At 31.6% G+C, this 23,174-nt stretch overlaps 1 protein-coding gene across 3 annotated transcripts in view; it reads right to left on the bottom strand.

The window, feature by feature from the left end:
• LOC126899237 (paired box protein Pax-6-like) overlaps nt 1–23,174 on the bottom strand; it is a 40,446-nt gene that overhangs the window by 5,064 nt on the left and 12,208 nt on the right. The window contains exons 3-7 of one of the 3 annotated variants that reach the window (XM_050673853.1): nt 19,851–20,063; nt 10,123–10,263; nt 7,188–7,556; nt 5,158–5,360; nt 1,510–3,475 (exon numbers count right to left, since the gene is read on the bottom strand). In XM_050673853.1, coding sequence (XP_050529810.1) covers nt 2,762–3,475; nt 5,158–5,360; nt 7,188–7,556; nt 10,123–10,263; nt 19,851–20,063 — 1,640 coding nt within the window. In that variant the 3' untranslated portion in view covers nt 1,510–2,761. Of the gene's footprint in view, nt 1–1,509; nt 3,476–5,157; nt 5,361–7,187; nt 7,557–10,122; nt 10,264–19,850; nt 20,064–23,174 lie in introns of those variants that run through there. The other 2 variants (XM_050673855.1, XM_050673854.1) reach the window with 2 other exon arrangements.

Genomic DNA, 23,174 nt, shown 5'->3' with positions numbered 1-23,174 from the left:
TAATTAAAAATAAATATTTTAATATTATAAATCAAATTGTAAAAATTCAAAATATTCATTTATATTATTGCAACGAATTGCAAACAATTGTGATACATAAACGTTCATCGAACATTACCTAGAAGGCCGTATAACTAAAACAATGGAAACTGTTTGACAATTTAAAAATAGGCCAACAGGTCTTTTAGGCGAAGCATCCAGATGATCAATACTATTAAAGATCACGAATTGTATCTAGTTGAAGACATTGCCCTTAAAAATTGAAAAAATTTCCTCTTTCCCAGTATATTGGAAGTCTCCAAAAAAATTATAATTATTAAAATCGGTAAATTATGACATTTTTTTCTTAAAAGTGCCATACATTTTTGAAAATTGAACGAATCGAAGTACAATTTTATTTTAAATAGAAACTTAAGGTATTTCCCTTTCATTTGATATAAATTTTTGAAAATCTCAGCCTTTACTTGACCTCAGGGGGTATTCAAAATAGTAGCTTTTTCACAAAATTTAATGTTTTCAACTTTTTAAATTGTTCCAAAAATACTGCGTCCTTTAAACATATGTTAAATTAAAGCTTATGTTACGCACTATAAATTAAAAAANAACATATATAAATATTCTACAGAATTTTTTCCTACAACCTGAGACCTATTTTCTCCCGAAGCTTAATTAATTCTTAATTTTTAAATTTAGATGTATTTCTAGAAAAACAATCTGTTTTTGTAATCACAATAATAAAAAAACAAATTTTTTTATTATAATACTTAATTGTAGCTATTAAAATCTTCTTATTATTAGTAAAATCCATGTATAATACTTATAGTTTAAGGTTATCAAAAGTGACCACGTATAGTTGTCCTAGTTTTAAGAATTAAAATCTAAGATTTAAAATACAGTTACCGAAATTCCTCCCTACGTTGTGCAACTCTCTCATATATACCTAAAAATTATAATGTATATCCAATAATAATTATACCCAACCCAACACATTAAGACTCCTAAGCTTCAACCCATCTCCACGAATTCCTCAATTTAAGGTGTCAACTCTATTTCTATATTCAATTATAATCTGTTAATATATAAATATGGCCCTAAGTATAGTTGGATCAATATTTGTCGTCTACTTTCAGATAGCNAATGGCCCCAAGTATAGTTGGATCAATATTTGTCGTCTACTTTCAGATAGCGTCAGTGGTTAATATTAATAACATATTCGTAGGGTGGTCAAATGGTTTTTTGTGGAGGGGTACTAATTGAATTTTTTTCCCTCACAAAAATTAATTCCATATAACAATGTATATATTTTTTTCTAAATTTTTGGCGGTCAATATTGTAATTGGTTTACAATTTTGCTAAGACCTTCTAGCCCCACCACTCTACGACTATGGCTAATATAGTAGAAATGACAAAATTATTATATCCGCGTATAATTTATCTGCGTATAAAATAAATAAAAAAACAAATATCATTATAGTTTGGTTTATTGTGCATTAAATATATACAATTTCGTACTTTTTATGCTGTAATAACTTAGTTCTATAAAAGTGAATATATGATACAGTATCTACACTTGAATTTGCATATAGGAATAAATAAAATTAATTAACATTTTTAATACAACAAAAAAATAAAAAATAAAATGTTCATATAGGCTGAACAAATAATAATATATCACAGACAAGACAATAGAATAAAAATAAATACAAAATTATCCTAGTAACATAGCTTTAATTTCTTTGAAGAATGATAAATATGAACTATTTATTTTTCAAGAAGATGGTCGAGTAAAAAATCATTATTTTCAAAAGTCATTAAAAATGTTATAAATGAAAATTCCTTTCGAAATTGATCTTATAAATCATAAAGTCTGTATACAGTAATTATTGACAAGAACCGTCCATCTTCTGAAATTAACCAAAAAAACGTTTTTTCTTCTTTTTTTTGTTTCTGCATATTAAAAATTCCTCCTAAGAATTGTAATGTAGTATTTTCTACATGTGTTATATTTACTATTATATTGGTTAGCAATAGCTGCAGATTTATTATTAAAAAGAATACGAAAAAATTATGGCTGTTTACTCGTTAATTTGTGCGCTAAATGACGTAGTAAAATAGTTTGCGTGTGAAAACATACTTCCGTTCAAAAAACTAATAAAGGACTTATAAAACTGTAGCCCCGTCTTTCTTATATTTATAAAAAAAAAAATATTTATAATTATAGTAATTTTTACAGATACTATTTCGTAATAACAAAAACGATTCACACTCTTAAATTTTTACTAAAAAACTTCACTAATTTTAAAATAAATTTCAATAGTTATATTAACTACACTACAGTTTTTTAAGTCTAAAGCACTTATAGGCTTATGTAGATATCATTACCTCTCTAATAAAGTAATGTTTTTATTTCCCAGACACTCAATAACTACTTAAACTAAATTTATTTTCATTAATAATTTTACTAATTATTAGTTGAACCTTAAAAGCTAAAATTCTATGATACATTTTGTGATTTGTTTAGATAATTACAAAACAAAATCCATTTAACCACCTCAATTATTACTTCAACGATACTTGAAATGAAATAAAAACATATTGTCATGTGATTTTCGAACGATACCAATTGATTTTTATCAATTCTTAGTAATACAATAATTTAATTCTGGACAGTAGTATGATTTATGATTTCAAATTCACCGTCAACAGTTAAAATGTAATGAATATTTAACTAAAGCCAATAAAAAATTATCACATGAGTACTTCACGCTCTGTCTTTGTCGTACTTAGTTAATTGCAATGGTTGTACTCCGGTGGCTGCCGCTGCCGCAGCCGCAGCCGCCACTTTTGCGGCCGCTTCCGATTCCATTGCGCGGTGGTGAAGTGCCGTGAACGCAGCCATTTCTCTCCATGAGGCTATTGAAGACAATACGTTATGGTGATGATCCGCAGATTTTGGATCACCTAGTCCGAAAAATGGTTGACGATCACCAGAAAAACGATAAAGTGGTGATGGTGACTGTCTTTGTTCGTCTACGGTCAATGTGTCTTTGCGAGTATCACTGCCGCTGTTGTCTTCGATGTTATTGTTATTGTTATACGGCGATGATCCATTCGAACGGTGTTCACCGTTGTCGTCGCCCGTCGGTTCATCATCATCAGTGGTCACGTTGATCTCTTCAGACGATTCGGACGCGGCGTAACCGTATCCATTGTCGGTCGGTGTATCGCGAAACGAGGGTACTAGCGAACGAAAAGCGCTAGTTTCGCCACTTCCCAAACAGCGAGACGGCACTACGCTGCCGCCTGCGATTGTCATGGCATCAGACATTGGCGACACGACAGGCGGCGTGGGAGTACCAGTTGAGCCGCCACTGCTTCCCGAAACAGTTGAAGCGGCCGCCATACCAGTCGAACGACGTGATTTGTTCATGCGCTGGTGTCGCCGCCATTTGGCCCTTCGGTTCGAAAACCACACCTGAAAATAACCATTAAATGATATTCAATAAAAGCTCAAGTGTCAAAAGAAAAACTGAAATTCCACATTTTCATTAATTTCAATTTTCATTTTTACCTAAAATTTACTTAAATATATCAATTAATAAGATGTTTTGTATTTTTAGATAAAAAAATATTGTTAATTATAAACAAGGATCATAACTTCTAGCAATTCCAAATTTTTTTAAAAAGGACCTAGGGATACCTACGTAAGTTGTGAATTTGGTTCAAAAAACTAATAAGCTAAATACGAAATTTCGTGTTTTAGCGCTATTTCAGTACAGTAATGGAGAAAAGTTTTAAAGAGGTCAAGACAATATTCCACTTTTTTTTTTAACTATTATAACAAAAAAAAATCCTAAAGTAAAGCTGACAGTTAAATCAATTGACTTGTTCAAACCAATACCTCCTGATTTATGACAAAATTATCTTGAAGTTTTCTATTCTTTTTCTCTCTAAGTTCGCTAATTTTGAATTTAATATCAATTTTTAAAATTACTTTATATTCATAATACAAATAGAGCATCATTTTTAAAATATAACATCTCTATGAAGTTTGTTTGATTTTAAGGTGGACAATTTTCGTCCATTGTATGTTTAGGTAATCTCAGTAAAAAAGTTATAAACAGTTACGTACGATTGAAACACGTTCGTTGTCCTTAATACTTAAAACACATTATTATGTCTTTAGTAAATCGTTTATGTTTAATTTTAATGATAAAAGTGCAATTCANTAACTATTATAACAAAAAAAAATCCTGAAGTAAAGCTAACAGTTAAATCAATTGACTTGTTCAAACCAATACCTCCTGATTTATGACAAAATTATCTTGAAGTTTTCTATTCTTTTTCTTTCTAAGTTCGCTAATTTTGAATTTAATATCAATTTTTAAAATTACTTTATATTCGCAATACAAATTGAGCATCATTTTTAAAATATTACATCTCTATAAAGCTTATAGAAATATGTGATTTTAAGGTGGCCAATTTTTTCCACTGTATGTTTAGGTAATCTCAGTAAAAAAGTTATAAACAGTTACGTACGATTGAAAAATGATCGTTGTCCTTAATACTTAAAACACATTATTATGTCTTTAGTAAATCGTTTATGTTTAATTTTAATGATAAAAGTGCAATTCATAAAATATCAAACTTAAATTAAAAAGTTTTCATAAAATAATAGTTAAACCTTTTCAGTTACATTTCATTTTTTGTTTGCACATGTTTGGTTTTTTTAATTGGCTACAAACAATATTTTTAAATTCATATCAGTATAACACTTATTACTAATATAAATTATGAGGTCTGGTTGTATACTATCAAGTTTCTTATATATTTATACTGAAAACATAATCATATAGATCTTAAGCCCTTTGATATTTATCACTAGAGACTTCAAGCTTACCTGTACTCTTGCTTCTGATAAGCTCGTTTTGGCNGTTAGTCACATTTCATTTATTGTTTGCACATGTTTGGTTTTTTTAATGCATTTTAATTGGCTACAAACAATATTTTTAAATTCATATCAAAATAACATTTATTACTGATATAAATTATGAGGTCTGGTTGTATACTATCAAGTTTCTTATATATTTATACTGAAAACATAATCATATAGATCTTAAGCCCTTTGACATTTATCACTAGAGACTTCAAGCTTACCTGTACTCTTGCTTCTGATAAGCTCGTTTTGGCAGCTAGTCTCTCTCTAGTGCTCACACAAGGATAGTGACTTTTATCGAATTCTTTTTCTAACTCATCAAGTTGATCTGGACTAAAAGTTGTTCTATTTCGCCTAAATTTTGGTTGTTCGCCACCACTTCCACTTCCGATACTTTCGTCATCTTTAATGTCACCTTCTGTTGCTGTGAAAATATAAACTGTTTATATAATCTTAATTTTTCAGTTATGTTTTATTCTGTTATGTTAGTAGTTCTGTTCTAATAAGGAATAAAAAATATAACACTATTCTACTCATTAAAAATAAAAAGCGAACAGTAAATATAATAATTAATAGTGAATTTAAAAAAACGGGTCAATAGATATTTAAAAAAGGTAATATTGTATTTGAAAAAAGTAAAATAGTTACATAACATTGCTCAATTTTTCAAAGAGTTATTTAATATTGTGATTGTTGTTCAGATTTAATGATGAAGTTAGCTTTGTTTTTTGCAATTGTAGCGCCAGAAAAATAAAAGATTTATTTAAAATTATCTGACCATAGCAATTTGTACACATGAATGATACTTCATGATATTCCGGAAGCGTATGCATTTTTTATATCCTATGAAAATGACACATAGAAAACAGATAATACCGAAAGATAAACGGGGACGTAGGTCGAATCGTGTCGGTAAAACGATTATTATTATTTTTTTCATATACGTACAATTTAATTGTAATTATTTGCACGGAACCCAGTGACAAACGCCCCGATGTGACACAACGATAAAGGGCAAGAGGTGCTTCTAATGGTTAGTTTAGAAAATATTACTTTTCCAAGTCGCTTCATATTTATTTTCATGATTATTCTTTTTAGTGGCTTAACCGTAATTGCAGGATGCTAATTAGTGTGTGCACGTTTACATGATCATTACAAATATGCTCAGAAGACGCCTACAGCAACACGCACTTAACACTATAACAATAATAATTTGTGCACCATGCACAATAATAGACGCCTTATAAAAATATGCTGTTAAGACTTCATCTGTATACATTGTTCTTTGTGGTTTAGCTTAGAAAACTCAGATTCGCGTTAAAAAAACGTTTTCGTCGCAAATAAAAAGTTTATTAATAATGACTAAATTATTGATTAATTTTTATGAACGTTGTATGGCAACAAAAATTGATTGATGAATGGAAATTTATTTGCATGTAGTTCAAACAACTTAAAATGCCAGTAACAGGCTCCGTAACCGTACGAGATGATANAACGCCTTATAAAAATACCCTGTTAAGACTTCATCTGTATACATTGTTCTTTGTGGTTTAGCTTAGAAAACGCGTTAAAAAAATGTGTTCGTCGCAAATAAAAAGTTTATTAATAATGACTAAATTATTGATTAATTTTTATGAACGTTGTATGGCAACAAAAATTGATTGATGAATGGAAATTTATTTGCATGTAGTTCAAACAACTTAAAATGCCAGTAACAGGCTCCGTAACCGTACGAGATGATAATACACATTAATACTAAACACAAGTGGTATTAATTGCTATTAAAACGACATAAATGAATAATTTAAGGTGCAGGTTTGCCGCTCTAAACTTGTTAAAGTATAAAATTATAACCGTGGTGTTTAAATGGGGTCCACGGTTGACATGCAATCATAATAATTATAAAATTATTGTGTTGTTTCCTCGAATGCACCAGGTAACACTTAACAAATACTTAGATTATCGACAGTATTAAAATACACTAACCTCGTGAAAATACCGCACCGAACAAGAGTAAAATAACACTGTTACTGATTTTATGCGTAAAACTTAAAGACTATAAGCAAAATAATATTATTTCGTGGTCTGTTTTTTGCAAATATTTTCTAATACAACATTCCCCAATAGTAAATTTATTTGATGTGTACGCAAAAAATATCCAAACTTGTAAATATAATAGAAAATGGTCGTCAATGTGTCACTTTTAAAAAGTTTTTCCATATTTTGTTATTTCACTGTAAAATATACTCACATAAAAGTCTGGGCATCATGTCTCGAGCTGATAACATGCATTGCTGGTGTGCATTGATCATTTGTGAACTTTTGTTATTCGTCACTGTGTTGGCTGCTGCAGCGGCCGCGGCAGCGATAGCGGCCGCCGTACCGGTATGCGATAACCCGCCAGTATTGACTGCCGGTGCGGCTTGTCCATCGGACGTGACACCGGGCCACAAACTATGGGGATGAGGCGGCCACGGAAAAGAAGCGTACGGATGTGATACTTGATATAGACCGTATCCGGCAGCCCTGGCAAATTCGGCTGCTGCCCTTTCGGCCGCTCTGTTTCTCAATATTCGATTGATACTGCTCACAGACGGCGCCGTGCCATTAGTGCACACTCCTGCAACAAATTAAAAAACCACGCAAGATGATTTTTGAAACGTTTGATATTTTTTAATAGATTTCAACGCTCTGCTAGTTGTCGTTAATCGTTTCTACCAGAAAACAATTATTATAACATCTACAATCTATCGAAAATCTAAATCGGTGTCGCAACGAGTACAATAGAAAAACCGGTCGAACGTACTCGACGGCGTCTGCGCGGTGTCGTGACTGCTTCGGTACAACGTGTCTGTCTGTATTAGGTATTGAAGTAATTGATCACGTTCGGAATGTCTGACAGAGATCGTACACAACACAATGTACGTTAAAATATTAATATATATATATATATATAATAAAAAAAACTACCGCACTGTAGTATTTAACATTATAGTTACGAGCATGTAGTAACACGGCGTCTGTACAGAGAGCTTTGGGCGCGGTTTACATTGTAAATTATTTTAGTCAAACTGAAAAATGTCAAAACATTAATTAAACAATTTGACGTTTGATTCTTTGGACACCGTATCGAGTCGTGTGCGTCTCGATAATTAATAACAACACAATGGACTGGGTGTATTGAATTTCGATCGAGAAAATATTAGTGAATTGGCAGTTTAAAAGTTTAGTCATGCGTTGATTAGTCATTTCATAGATTAATACGGAGAAAAATCAGACGGAGTCGGTTAACACGGTTGAAATGTTTCCGCGTCGTATCCGGTTTGTCGACCGGAGAATCCGTCGAAATAGAATTGCATTAGAATCAATAGCTTATTGCACACAGTGCATAAAGTATCGGGCACGGGGCTATTAAGTATTATTATTATTTTGACAGCAACGTCAAGCCTGTAGATAATAATATCAAATGATTATTAATACTTGGCTAATGTTTGGACGTGTTGAACTCTGGCAGGATAGAAAATGCAGCTGGTCGGAGAGAGGACCCGCAGAGCTACTAGAAATCACTTTACTCGTCTTTTGGCCGATAGTACCTAATTGACGATTAATTTGCCGATGACACCTATGACACTGGTGCACGTGAGAAAATTCAAGATGTTTACTAGTGAATTGACTACAGCCGTGTGCAAAACATTCTCAATACACGTATTTAAAGGTCAGGTAATCGGTAGCCGGTACAGTTAGAAGTTATTTACATAAATAGACCATTTATTGCAAGTACCGTTGGCCGTGCACCGCTTAGTTACAGATGGCCGGGGAAATATGTGTGCATTTTTTTACGCGTTTGGAATATTCTCTGTTTAGGGTAATTTACTGGGAATTTAACAATGGCAAGACGAAGAACCGTCGGAACTATTTTATATGTGATTGTATATTTTATTATTCGACCGTACCGAAGACGGCACGGCGCAATCTAATAATAATAATGAAAATGATAATAATAATTTATTTATTGTACACGGTTCACACGGCGGAATTGTCCTCTGCGCGTATAATCCTTTCATCACGGGTAATTGGTAATGTAGAAAAGGTAAAGATTCGTTACCCGTTGTTATACACACGGTGTCCGTTTGACAATCGTCACGATAACAATATAATAAAGAGCTGTTATTACCATTATTATCATCGTCACTAGCACCGATATGTACATTCGTATGAATGACACCGGTGACGGCTGTGGACGTTCTGATGGAACATACCAGTGATGGCGATAGGTGTCCATGTAGGTATAAGAGTGCGAGTGAGTCGCTCCAGAAGAAAGGACCGAGGGGAAGATTCAAGCCCACGCCGAATTACCACTCGCAACACAATAGTAAATAATATTTGTGTCTACGAATGCGGTGGTCCCCATGACCAATTTAATTACGAGCCTGCGTCTGTGCTGTGTCGTTTAAGAGAAATAGAAAAAAACTATCCAATGGGTGTCACAATAATAACGACCACTTCAACTGTGCCGGAGGTCGTACACTCGAATAACCATTTACAACTAGTTATTTATTTTGATTGCATACGATTTCCCAATCTGACAAAGTTTGGAGATTGAATTTTCGAAAAGAAGGGGAAACTTTCACACGATCGGTGTCATGTGTGTAAAAGACTCAAACACAAACTCATCGTGTCTATGGGCAATTTGTGAATGATAAAGCAGACCGAAGGAAGTATCGAATTCGGATATGCGAGTTGTACTGCGTATGAATTAGTATTCTCACGGATTAGCGTTGACTAGTTTAGTAAACGGATATTGTGCCCATCACTTGAAGGGTTTCCATTCGTTTTGTCTAGTCGACTGAGCGATGATCGCTCGGTTTTGTTTACCGACGGTTTTGTTAAGAGCAAATGGAAAATTAAAAAATTATCAATTACCGGTTTTACAATAAAATACACTCAAGCAAATAATGTCCTTGGACCGATTGGAGTATATTTGATGGCGACACTTTTAATTTTAGATGTTATTTGTATTGAAGGTGTTAATTGAATCAAGACCGCGTAGAAATTAGTGGTGTGTAAGTTTATGTCTGTTTTTGTACACTTTAAGGCTTCCTGAACTGGCGACAACGACTATTGCGTGTGACGCGTTTGGCAATAGCAAGCGAGTTTAGTACTTAATAAATGTCAAATATGTTTACCTTCAGATATGAGCTTTTCTCGTATTTCCCAAGCGAAAATGGTTGGGTTCTCTCGTTTATAGAACTCAATTTTTGACACCACTGCTGGCGTGGCCACTTTGGGTTTGCTTCCACCGATCAACCCAGGCGGTCTCAAAGTTCCTGTGAACATAAAAAAAACCGATAAATTTACATTGTGCTTATGTTAAACATTTTGGTATAAACACATACAACATGAATGAATAATTTTTAACACTAGGGAAAACATCAAAGTCGAATAACCGTGTTAAAAACCGGACCACGCTGTTGTCTTTGGGTTATGTTAAACAAGAAATTCTATACCGTCTGCAACCAACAGCTACCGTAATTATTGATGTAATACCATTGACCAAAAAGCAAAATAGAATTATTTGACACATTGTCGACACGTGTATTAAACTGCATTGTTTCGCCTTGAAGGTGTATTTATTAATTGCTTTAAGCATACAGATTTCTAATCCGGCGCTTTATTTTTTTCAATTTAATTACTATGTCTGGTAATATGCATATGAGTCGTCCAATAGCAAAAGGACGAATCATAAAATGTATAAATATTGTAGTCGTTGCAAATTTTGTAGTCAAATAATGTTACAATAATGTACAACATCGTATTCGATTTTTATTTTAATAATTAAAATTATAAAAGTTTGTTAAATATATTTAAAATACCTTATGATTGTAATAAATTGATACTATTGCTATTGAATAAGTATCAATATTAAAAACTACTATCATTACTTTATCAAAATTTGTACAGTACCATTGATTCAAAAAACAATTAATACCAGGGGGGATATTACTGCTACTGTAGACAAACTGTTGTTCAGTTCAGACTATTAAAGAAATCCAGACTTTCATCAGTTTTTCGCAAATCGAAATTTTAGATTTTACACGAAAAATACCATTTTTGAACTTCAATTAAGTTGTCAATAATAACAATAATGTAATACGATTTTCTACCTACCGTGGTCACTTTTTAAGCCCGTAAATACATTTTTTTATTACAATTGTTCACGGCAATTACAAAATCGTTGTTACGGTATAACAATCTCTGCGCGCCAATGACCGATCTCCAGAGCACACCTGGATAATGCTTCTAATGATGTCATGTACTTTCTATTGACGGATTTATCAAATTAAAGTCAACCAATGACTTGTTATAGAATAGAAAAAAATAATTCAATTTGTTTCCTGAACATTAAAAATTTAATAGAGTCCAATTATTTTATTTTTCACGTTTTTCACGAACCAATCCTAAGAGTTTCCGTTTATTAAATTTATTTAACCATTGCGGAAACAACTCAGTAAAAAAAACTCAACAATAAAAGCTTAATCAACATAATGACATTTAAAAGTGCCTTGTTTAAACTATTTGTTGTTCAAAAGCGACCTCAAAATATAATTACACGTAATTCTATTTAAGTGTATTGCGTACAGTCGTATTTTATTATAATAACCACCACTGTCCACTATAGGCAATTCAGAAGGGGCAGCCATACAGAGGCCGCCTGACTGGCGTGTATGGCTATATTAATATTTTTTTTACGCGCATAAAAAATAATCCTACGCATTGTATTCGAGGCGACCTGAGTGGACTGGTGTATATTATTGTTATTTACACGTGTCCATGGCGACGGTTCGCCGTTGTCGTGCTAACTGTCGTTGCTTTGCGGTTTGTCGGCCCGGCCTTTTCCTGTGCGCCTCCATCGCGGTCAGTGGCAGTAATTATTCATCAGATACCTTTGATAATGATATTATTCCGTGCTATGTATGCGTTTAGCTCTCTCATTGATTACTACACAACCCGACTACAACGGCTCTAACACTGCCATGATAATTATGCACATTGTACGATAATATAATAAGTATTCGTATAGCGAAGACGGACCTTTAGCGTACCTTTGTGTACAAATAATAAACTGCACGAACACAAACTTGTAAATGCTTACATTGTTAATGTAAATTATTTAAAAATTATTCATAAAATATATTCTCTTGAGTACATTTAGGTAGCTTGAGATTTTCGTAGAAATATATTTACCAGTTAATTTATATCGCCTACTTATAAATAAATAGGTAAACCTGACTATCATTTGAATGGCACACGAGCTTAAAAAAATTTGTGTGTATTTTTATATCAAATAGGTTCCGGCTATATTGGTTTAATTTATTTCATTAACAAAAAAATTTGTAACTGAATAAAAACATTTATAAACGATCAATTTTAAGTTAATCGGCAAAAGAAATTCTATGAAAAAGTGTTTTTTTGTTAAAAGAGCCTTTAAATAATTAAATACTATAATTCTATTATGGGATTAGCTTATTTAATATTTAAGGAAATATAATGTTACTTTTGAAGTTAAAAATATTTTAATTAATTGAATTGTCGTACAAAAACCGAGAAAGTTTGATAAAAAGTCTCCGCAAAAACCCGATCAGAGTGCTATTTAAAAATCTGTATAATGTATTTTTCGATTATCACAAATATTTAATAAAATCATTGCTTCCCGCTTATCATCAGTACAGCCACACGATGTGGCTATCAAAATTTCCTGATGGGTTTTGGTATGGTCGTCTTAGCGTTCAGTATCTTATTAGCGATTATACTGTTAGCTCTTACGATTTCCATGTTCCTCATGTTTCGATTGATGAATGAAGACGCCTTTTGACGACTTTGCTCAAATTCTGCACATTTATAGGACATATTGCATCGATGTGTTTGATTGGGTCGGGCGACATACGACATATACACATTTCGGATGCGTTGCGCATTAATTTTGTTTTTGGACGCAGCAAGTGATTTCGCAGCATCTTTCACATCGAAGACTTTACGCTGCGGTTTCCGTTTCTTCTTACACTTCTTACGTTTGGGGGCAACAACGGGCAGTTTCTTGATGTCATCGTCCGTCAATGATAATTGCAAACTTTGCAAATTTGTTCTCAACGCTGATTGATTATGTTCTTTTTCAAAGGTAGGTTTCGAATAATTGACTATGCTGCTTGAGACATCGGAGACGGCAGTGGTTTGTCTATCTATTAATGTTCGATTAGTGACATCTGTATTGTATGTAACAGCTTCGTCCAAGTCATTGAAACATTCTGCGGGGTTCTCTCTTAAGTTGATTTTGGTAGTGGCGGGAGTCCTACAAGACTCTCGGCCGTCGCGTAGCTTAGTCGAGCATTTATCGTCATCGTCCGAATCCAACCAGTCGCCATATACGGTCCTTCGTTCCATTTTCTGATTACTATGTGCAAGAAGCTTATTAGTTAAGTAAAGCTTGTCACTGAGCTCATCATCCATTACTATCCCTTGATCCGAGCTCTCGGTGGTCGTGCCCGGCGAGTCCGACCGGTTGTCGATGTTTCTTTTATTGTCGCCACCACCGATTGGATCAGACAGTTGACACTCTTGTTTTTTGAACGACATGGACTTTCCACAAATTTTGACAGGAATATCATGGTTATTTTGGGCGTGACTTTCAAATCCCATAATTTAGCAAGGAATTGTGGGGATTAAAAATGTTCGTAGCTACGTGCTAATTGCAATGATAAAAACACTGCCACTCTTACAGTGGGGGGCGGTGGTTAGACGTGGACCTATTTTGAATTAAAAACAAAAAAAAACACTTTCAATCAATACTAAAAAATTCGATTACTCGAATGGATCAGCTGGTCATTTTTAACAACAAATTTCGTATGCACGGTGACACACAAAGTTATGCTATTTGTATTGTGGCCAACAGTTAATTGAGTTCAAAAATTAAAGGAAAACTTACTCACACGAACTAATCAATATAAAGATACGCTTGAAAATTTATTTACGAAACTTTTAAAATATTAATTATTGATCTAGTTTACAAGCTTCTAAGATCATAGTCGACTAGTGTAATAATATTTAAATATACATAGATGTATAAATCTGTTTATTAATTTATTTTATACTGCATTATTAAGCATTTTCTGAATTTTGGGAAGCTTAATTTTAATTTGAGAAGTTTTTCCAAAATTATTACAAAGTTATACTCACTATTAGATGATTTATGGTGGCTTTGATAAAGAATCGACATAAACATCTTCAATCATCTTCATTAGTGATTGGGCGTTATAAAGATTATCACTAATAACATTCTATTTTTAAATAATTATTTTCTGGTAATTTTGAAATACTAACAACTAGTTGTAACGATTACAACTTCAATATGTATTACTAAGTGATATATCGACAATGGACTTGATAACAAAAGAAAAACTGCACTGTCGTCTATTCTCATATCATTTGAATTGGATTTAACGGATTCATGAATTCTTATCGTCATTATAATTACGCGTTTTATATGAATGCATGGCAATTTTTAGAATAATGATACGGGCCCATTATTATTATTTTATTCACTTATGCCGCCAAAATTAGCAACAAAAACATATATATTTATAAAATTGTCCTATATCGGAATGCGCCGTCATTTACGCATGTGTACGGCGACATTTCACTCATCTGATACTATGATATTAGCTAAAGAAAAAGATCACGATGGGGTGGGATTTCAAATGTAGAAGAAATAAATGTCGTAGTGTATGGACTTGGTAACTAGTGACAAAAACTTTCGCTTATATTATTAATTTATAAATGAGTATACAAAAAAAACCCTATCAGAATACCAATTATTAAATTTTTGAGTCTGGATTATCACCATCTCTGCAAAGATCGGTATGATATACAAGAGGACAGTAAGAATAATTTAAGTATTGACTTATTGCTGCACTGATGTCAGTTCAAGTAACAAGAAGCGCCTGTGTTATGGGTGGTACAGAAGCACATGCGAACAGGTTTCACATGTCGAGTGCCTTTTGTCTTACGATAAATATTATTATACACTATGAATAATTGAAGAAAAGAAAAAATCATAAATAATGGATTAACGACTTCGTTGGATGTATCGTATTACCGCAACAATTTTTTCATTTTTATGTTGACCGCTTGTGTCCATTGAAAAAACAACAGCAACACCTGGAAGGGACGATCAATGCATAGTGTGTAATATACATAATAATATTACATTGTTACCGCACACATATTCCTACGGTAATCCGTATGCGCCTGTGCGGGAGCGCTATATTTAAATGTGAAACTTAATAAGCGACGGCAGTCAATATTTATTCAATAGGAGGTCATCTCTCCGGACATCACAATGGTACCATGTGGTCCTATATACACATAATAATGGTCTCCTTATTCATTATGACTTTCATATAATATGTGTATCTTTTAAACGTGTGTAAGGAACCCTTCTATTTTAATGACGGCTACCGATTGTCTCATTAGAGTCAAAGGACAAGTTGACCATAATAAAAACAAAACACATCATATGTCGGGAACATCCGTTTCATGGATATATTGCATGTGAACAACTATAGTGTTTTTCTACAGATAACATTTATGTTTACATATAAGGTGATCAATTTTAAGTAATCATCTCATTTATTGAAATAACTGTTTGTTTTACGAGACTCTCCGTTCTCCAATTGAAACATAACAGTATATATTATATTGACTATAATAGTTGCTGCGAAATCCCACGAAACAAAATTGTTAGAAATTTATTGTAACTGAAGTTGAACGTTTTATGATGTCGAAATGATTAGCAAAGATGTATTTGTTTAATTTGCATAAGATTCGCGTGATGTTTTTATATTAAATCTCATTTCATCAAAGTACATGTTTAAAAAATATAGACACTGTACTTACATAATAAGTTAATAGGTTCTTTTTAACTTTCAACCAATTTCAGAATACCCGTTTCTTTTTAAACCATATTAAAATAAAGGTTATGGCATGTAATTAATGTGTAAAATATGAATCTAACGACTTACTACTTGTAATTGGCTACCAAAGTAAAAAAACAATTTTTTTTTTAAATATGTAAACTACAGATTCGCTTCAAAACATTTTCGATCAGAACCGCAATATGCCGAATACCAACTGTACTGTGGTTTTTTTATATTTTTATATTTAAGTCACATAGTTATCTCATTAGTATGTGATAACTTCAGAACAATACTTTCGTTTAAAAAATTTTCAAATTACAAAAAGTGTTTAAAAATAATTTTCAAATTATAAGCATAAATTTAAATTGGAAGAACTAGAAATGTATTATAAAACAGACTCGAGAGGTTCACCTCTACACATGTCATTTTGGTTTCAAAAAATCTATAACTATATAAAAAATCAATATACTTAACACATCAACTATTTTAATATTACACAATTTTTCTTGATAGTATAATAAATAAATTAGATCATTAGAATGCTTTGAAAAAAAAACTTTGAACTCGATTTCTTTCAATTAAAAAAAAAAAAGTCATTTAATAATAAATATTAATAGTATATATTTTTTATTTCTAAAACTTAAAACCAATAATCGTTGAAAGGTTTTAAAAGTTTTTGGTATAATACACATTTTTGTAGTGGCTAATTTGAACAATAAAGAAGTTAAACCCCTCCAAGTCCCCCTCAATTAGCGCTATGTATCTAACCTTATTCATCAAACCGTTACGACTTTTTCATGAAAAGGAAGTACAATTTTTAATACATTCATATTTTTAATTGTTGACCGGTTAATAAAAAACTTTAAACAATTAGTAATTATTTCCTATTAACATTGTACTAACAATTATGCCGTTTAGTACATGTAACACGATTCGAATACATCCTTCTATCAGTCACATATATAGTTACCGGTATACATTTATGTTTTGTTTCTTATGAAAGATTTTTTTTATTTAACATTCTGTTCCGGAACTCTGCATTTAAACGCCGCCGACAGATGGCTGTCGCTATTCAACGGAATTTACATAATAAAATACAATTATTTGATATGAAAAAAATATGAACAAGTATACATATAACCCAAGGCATATACGTTTTGTTATTTTAATCGTAAAAAAACTTATACACTATACTATTATCAACTTAAAATAAGCAACAAAAAAAAAAAAAATTAAAGACAATCCAAAATATATTATTATTGTTTTATTTGCAACGACCGGGCTAATAGCCACTGCATTAATTTTTTTAGAATGGACTAAACACTTCCACCTGTCCTCCGTAATCTGTTCCAAACGACTTCTGGTATTGTTTTTTTTTTTCATTTTGCATCTACCCAAAAAATAACGGCAGACGTGTAACAAGCTAGGTGGTTAAGTATAGAAGTTATGAAATATTTTGATGATTTTTTTTTAGAGTTAATGACTAATTTATTGGACACGAAAAGACATTGCATTTGAAAATGTTATTTTTCTATAATCCTATTGTTAATAAGTTTTTAGCGAGTTGGCCAATCCAATTCTACGTGTAATTATGCAACTTATATAAATTATGTAATTTAAAATCCATTAAAACTATGATGGAACTTACCAACTAAATTAAATTAGATGAATTAAAAATGTTTTACATAGTAATGTATTAAATTTATAAAGACAAAACTATTGTTTGTTTTACAAAAAATAATTTCCAGTATAAAATTTTTCTTAATTAATAAAATCAAATTAACTTCCTTGCATAATTATAACAATACTTTTAATTGATTAGTTTTATTGCATTAATTAGTTTAATGTATAGATTTTAAACAATAATGTCTTATACTACACAAGGGGAAAATACCATTAGTTTTTCGCAAGAGCAATTAAAAATTGTTGTGTCATTTTAGTTTTTATAAATCACTTTAAACGAAAAGTTTTCTTAAAAAATTTTCATCACTTAGATTCATTTCATGATTTCGATGAGCCTGAAGAGTTGATATTTATTATATACTGCTAACCATTCTGTCCAACATTCGTTGGCCGAGAGTCATGTGCGCCCAACAGCGTAACAAAGTGGATACCTAACCAATAATATGCGCCCGCCAACATGCCCAAGTTTATAATAACAATTTAATAATAATAATAATATCATCATAATGTTGAGATAACACAATAGAAATAGTCAATGCAACTAGTGTCGTTATTACAATGGTAATACTTCGCAATGCAAATTCAATAATATATCATATTAAAATACTTGCGGGGTCTATATAACAATAATACTATTACTGTGAGCGTTAAATGTGATGACATCGTTTAAAAATGTATTTAGTGTTTCAATTTTCAATAAAAAAACAGTAGATTATAGTACAAGTCTTTTAAATATTTCTTCAAACTAAAATAATGTAACTTTTTATAAAAAAATTACTTAAAAATAATTTTTTAAAAGTATATTACAGTATAGTATGATATATTTTATTAAAGTATAATTTATAAATAATATTTATTATTTACATTTAGTCAATGGTGTAGGTAGAGGCTTATCAGATTTTTTTTGCAATCAAATTATATTTAAAATAATGTAGTGGAATTGTGCATATAACCCCCCCCCCCCCATGTATTATATATACCTACCCAACTTTACCAGTTTTATTTATCGAAATGTCAACTACTGAATAATCCATGAAATCACATAGTCAAATGCAATAACGATTTTAGGGTTATATTTAGTTCCCTCTTGTTGAGAAATATTGTTATTATGAGAGAGGAACATCATAATTTTTAAATATCTCGAAAGGCGACACCCTTCTTAATTCACCACTAGATACACGAAAATACCCTACGGATGAACTTATTTTAACCATCATTAAATTGTTTCATTAAAATGTTTAACTTGGATCGTATAGTTGGAGACCGTGCTGTATCAATTTTATATTATACGGTCACCATTGAAGCGTTAGTAATTAAACTGAGATTGCAATACTTGTTGGTATTTGGCAAAATTATAACCGAATAGAATTACGTTTATGTAAAAGATAACTTTATATAACTTCACGTAACAAATATGAATATTTTACAAGGTTATTTTTGACTAACAAATAAGCTTATTTAAACACATCAACCTAGTTAGTTCGAAAAATAATCAACCACATCCTTAATTATATTTATTTCAATTGTTGTATACACGTTTCCATTATACTATTATTACGTTTCATAATGATTTCAAAACTAAACCATATGAACTATGTGGAATGATATATTTTTATGTAGAATAAATTAGTATAATCATGGTGGGTACTCGTTCACTTAGTTCATATCAACGAATAAGAAAATTGAACAAAAACGATTAACTGCTCTGGAGTAAGCACAAAATAAAAAAAAGTATATAATAATACTTTTGACTATTGTTACACGAGAGCAGGTTGTTTATTCTTTTAAAAACAATAAAAATAATTAAGCAATACTACAAAGCTATCCAGGAGGATAATTTTGCACAGTTTATTCATGACATTTAAAATCGTTTTAAACAAATAGATTTTAATGAGCTGTTTTTAATATTAAATATACTTTCGACTTAAAGAAAGTCAGACAGCTATGATAATAAATATTCATGTAAATTATTTTTAATAATAAAGTAAACATTTTAAACGTATCTATTAGTAATAATTTACTAATAGCGGAAGAACAATTTGCTTGGGATAGTTTTTGAAACCAACGATAAATGTGTACGCAATGGTATTGTAGTGTTAATACTTAAGTTGTTAAATTTTTGAGAGCGCTCACGTTGCATTGGTTACTCGTGAGTATGTGCTCTTTGAAAACATCATCATTAACATGTGCTCGTCATAAAGATTATCACATTTATATGTATCGTATAACTCAAGTGTACGCGTATTGTGAATTGTGCTTACCGAGAAGTTTAGTGACAGCTCCTTGTTGATTGAAAACGTGATGGGCTATCTCTGGATACCTATGGTATCTGTTAGATAGTTCAAGTAGACGGGACTGCTGTTGGTGTTGTTGATTGGCCGCCATCGCATAAAGTTCTCTAAGTGTAGCTGGTGACGGTGACGGCGGTGACGACGATGACATCGAAGACGATCGGCCAGTGGTCGTTATTGATGCTAAGGACAACAAATACAACTTTAAGTCGGATTTGTGCATAATTATATTTTAAACTGTTTTAAGAAAACAATGATAACAGTGCATAATTCAAGTAATCGTTAAAAAACACCTTTTTTAAGAAACTAAACGGGTAAATGGTGATTGACAAAACAAAATAAACAATTTTGAAAGTAACCCGACGACAATTGCTGCACATACAGAAAACCTTTTCGAGCCTTGTATCTCTTTTCATATCATCTCCGCAAATTGCCTTGCCAACACAGTAAACAATAAAATGGCTCACACAACAATAGCATACATAAATACATAGTAATAAATAATTTATGCTCGAGTCGTACATTGGCTACAGCAGAAAAACGTTTCACATTCGTATGGTTCACATGCCGTAAACGTTTTCTAAATAACGAATTCACATATTTTCGTCAATCATATTATTGCGCGATTGTTGGGAATCGCACAGTATTCTCATACAACACTAACAATGACCGTTTACCCGAGTACCTAATAACAATACAAAAAATAACGCCCATGGCACAAATTATGGAGCAGAATAGGACCGTTTATATATTTTTGTGGCCAATGCGTTACAGATACACAGACTAGTTCGATTATTTTACTACAATCGTTATTGTTGTTATTATTATTTTTTTTTTTTGAGATAGACCGAAGCAATTTTGAGGATTTAGCCTGTCGCGCAAGTTGATGAGAAAAACGGCAGCGATCGCGCATGATGATCAATGCGGACTGCCGGCTCAATTACAGATTTCCCGAAGAAGAAAAAACACCGTGCAAGTGTACATTTTCTCCTAACCCGTCCGTATATATGCACGTGAAAACTATAAATAATATATATATTTTTTACAGACGATCGACCATTCGATTTGGTATTTATCATAATGGCAGAGTCCGTGGGTAACAAAATATGTATATGCGCTGCCACGCCAAAAGTGTCCGTAATAATAAGCTAATATAATAATAGATAAAAAATACGGTTTGTCGAACATTTCAACGTAAGTGTACAAGTATATTAATGGTATTTATTTGTGGATCTATACATAAGCTAATCGGGTTTCGTATTATCTAATGTATTATAATACGACGAACACCAACGGTAAAAAAAACACTACTCATAATAGACTAAATATGCGGATCCCGTCTAAAAAGATATGGTTCGTTATTTTCATTCATCATCGTTAATTTACTCAGAAATTCGTCCCATCATGATTGCTATAAAACGTAAATAAGTATTCTTTATCGTGAACTATGTGTGTAGGAATATGTGCGTACAAACGTCCGCCTCCATCCGCCCAGAAAATTAATACGCTTGACCAATAATATTATGCTCCGATGACCGTTTTTCAGGACACTTGTGAATACTTCGTTACTATTATTCTTTATACAATTTTTTGGTTTTTTTTTTTGTCATATAGAACATGTTAATAGTTACGAGTAGTTTATTTTTCACGAGTCAATTTCAATTGCTATCCGTTCAAAGATATTTCTTCTTGTACAAAGGAATACACCGCTGTATAACTTCCTATGCAAAATAACGACTGCGATATTTATCCTACAGAATGACAATTAAATTGCGAATTTTTCTATAAAATATTCTAGCTAAATAAAGTGACATAATCAATGTATAAATTGTCAAGTAAAACACAAGTTAGCATAAAAACATAACTTTAGTTTAAAGTTTCTAGAAAAACATTGAATAAAAAGTGAACCTTTTCTTGGAGTGGAACTTCTTTATTTATATTTTAATTATTTATATAAAATGAATTATAATAAACCGGTTTGTAAAAGACGTGGACTTTTAGTACTCAGGTTGTAAAAATATAATCAAATTATATAGATATATTTTCAATTCGATAAGACATAACAAGGCTAAAACATCAAATGCTTGACAACTGTTGATTATTTGTTGTGGTATAATATTTCTGTTGTTACCACCGCTTTTTGGATTACAAATTAAAAGTTAGTATGTACCGGTGTTTATATGTGTATTTAAATCAACAAAAAAAAAGGTCAAAATACAGTTAAACTTATACAATGTGAATTCTGAGAGACACTATGGTTGGTAGTCGGTGTTTTTAGTCTGACGGATTTCGAGGTAAGAAAAACACGCTTAATTTAGAAGGTTAACTAGTTGGAAATCATTTTAAATCGGTTATATAAGTAGTATGATTAATATAATACATTATAAAACTTTTGTTGATTTTCGTCGACTTATTTATTTTTTCTTGTCATCAATGTTGACACTGGAGGGATAAAGTGACTTTTGATTGTTAATTTTTAAATGTTGAACAANATTATTTGTTGTGGTATAATATTTCTGTTGTTACCACCGCTTTTTGGATTACAAATTAAAAGTTAGTATGTACCGGTGTTTATATGTGTATTTAAATCAACAAAAAAAAAGGTCAAAATACAGTTAAACTTATACAATGTGAATTCTGAGAGACACTATGGTTGGTAGTCGGTGTTTTTAGTCTGACGGATTTCGAGGTAAGAAAAACACGCTTAATTTAGAAGGTTAACTAGTTGGAAATCATTTTAAATCGGTTATATAAGTAGTATGATTAATATAATGCATTATAAAACTTTTGTTGATTTTCGTCGACTTATTTATTTTTTCTTGTCATCAATGTTGACACTGGAGGGATAAAGTGACTTTTGATTGTTAATTTTTAAATGTTGAACAACATATTAATATACAGTACTTTTAAAAGAAATGTTTTAATTTCAATTGTTTTGGTTTAGTAATTTTGTTCTACAAAAAAATATTATCATTCACAATACATATTATTTATTAATATTAATATTGGCGGTATTCAATTCTTCAAAACGGAAATTATACAAATTACGACACTTCCCAAAAACCCATAGAATACTTACGACGTTAGGTTAAATTTCATTTAATAAAATGTATTTATAAAGGGAAAATGTACAGACTTCTCCACGGAGTGTGGTTTGGGGTTGAACGGAGGCGAGCACCGCAGGGTTCGTCGGATTGTCGAGTGAAATCCGTGCGAGGAAGTAGAAGATTTCACACACAGCAGGAATCTTATCCACGTCTAAAACGGACAATCGGTGAACTTGATAGTAACAGT

The sequence above is a fragment of the Daktulosphaira vitifoliae genome, unplaced genomic scaffold, assembly GCF_025091365.1.
Source record: "Daktulosphaira vitifoliae isolate Bord-2020 unplaced genomic scaffold, ASM2509136v1 Scaffold_2, whole genome shotgun sequence".
Classification (NCBI taxonomy): domain Eukaryota; kingdom Metazoa; phylum Arthropoda; class Insecta; order Hemiptera; family Phylloxeridae; genus Daktulosphaira; species Daktulosphaira vitifoliae.
The sequence above is the reverse complement of the archived record's forward strand: the minus strand, read 5'-3'. Positions and strand labels throughout refer to the sequence as shown.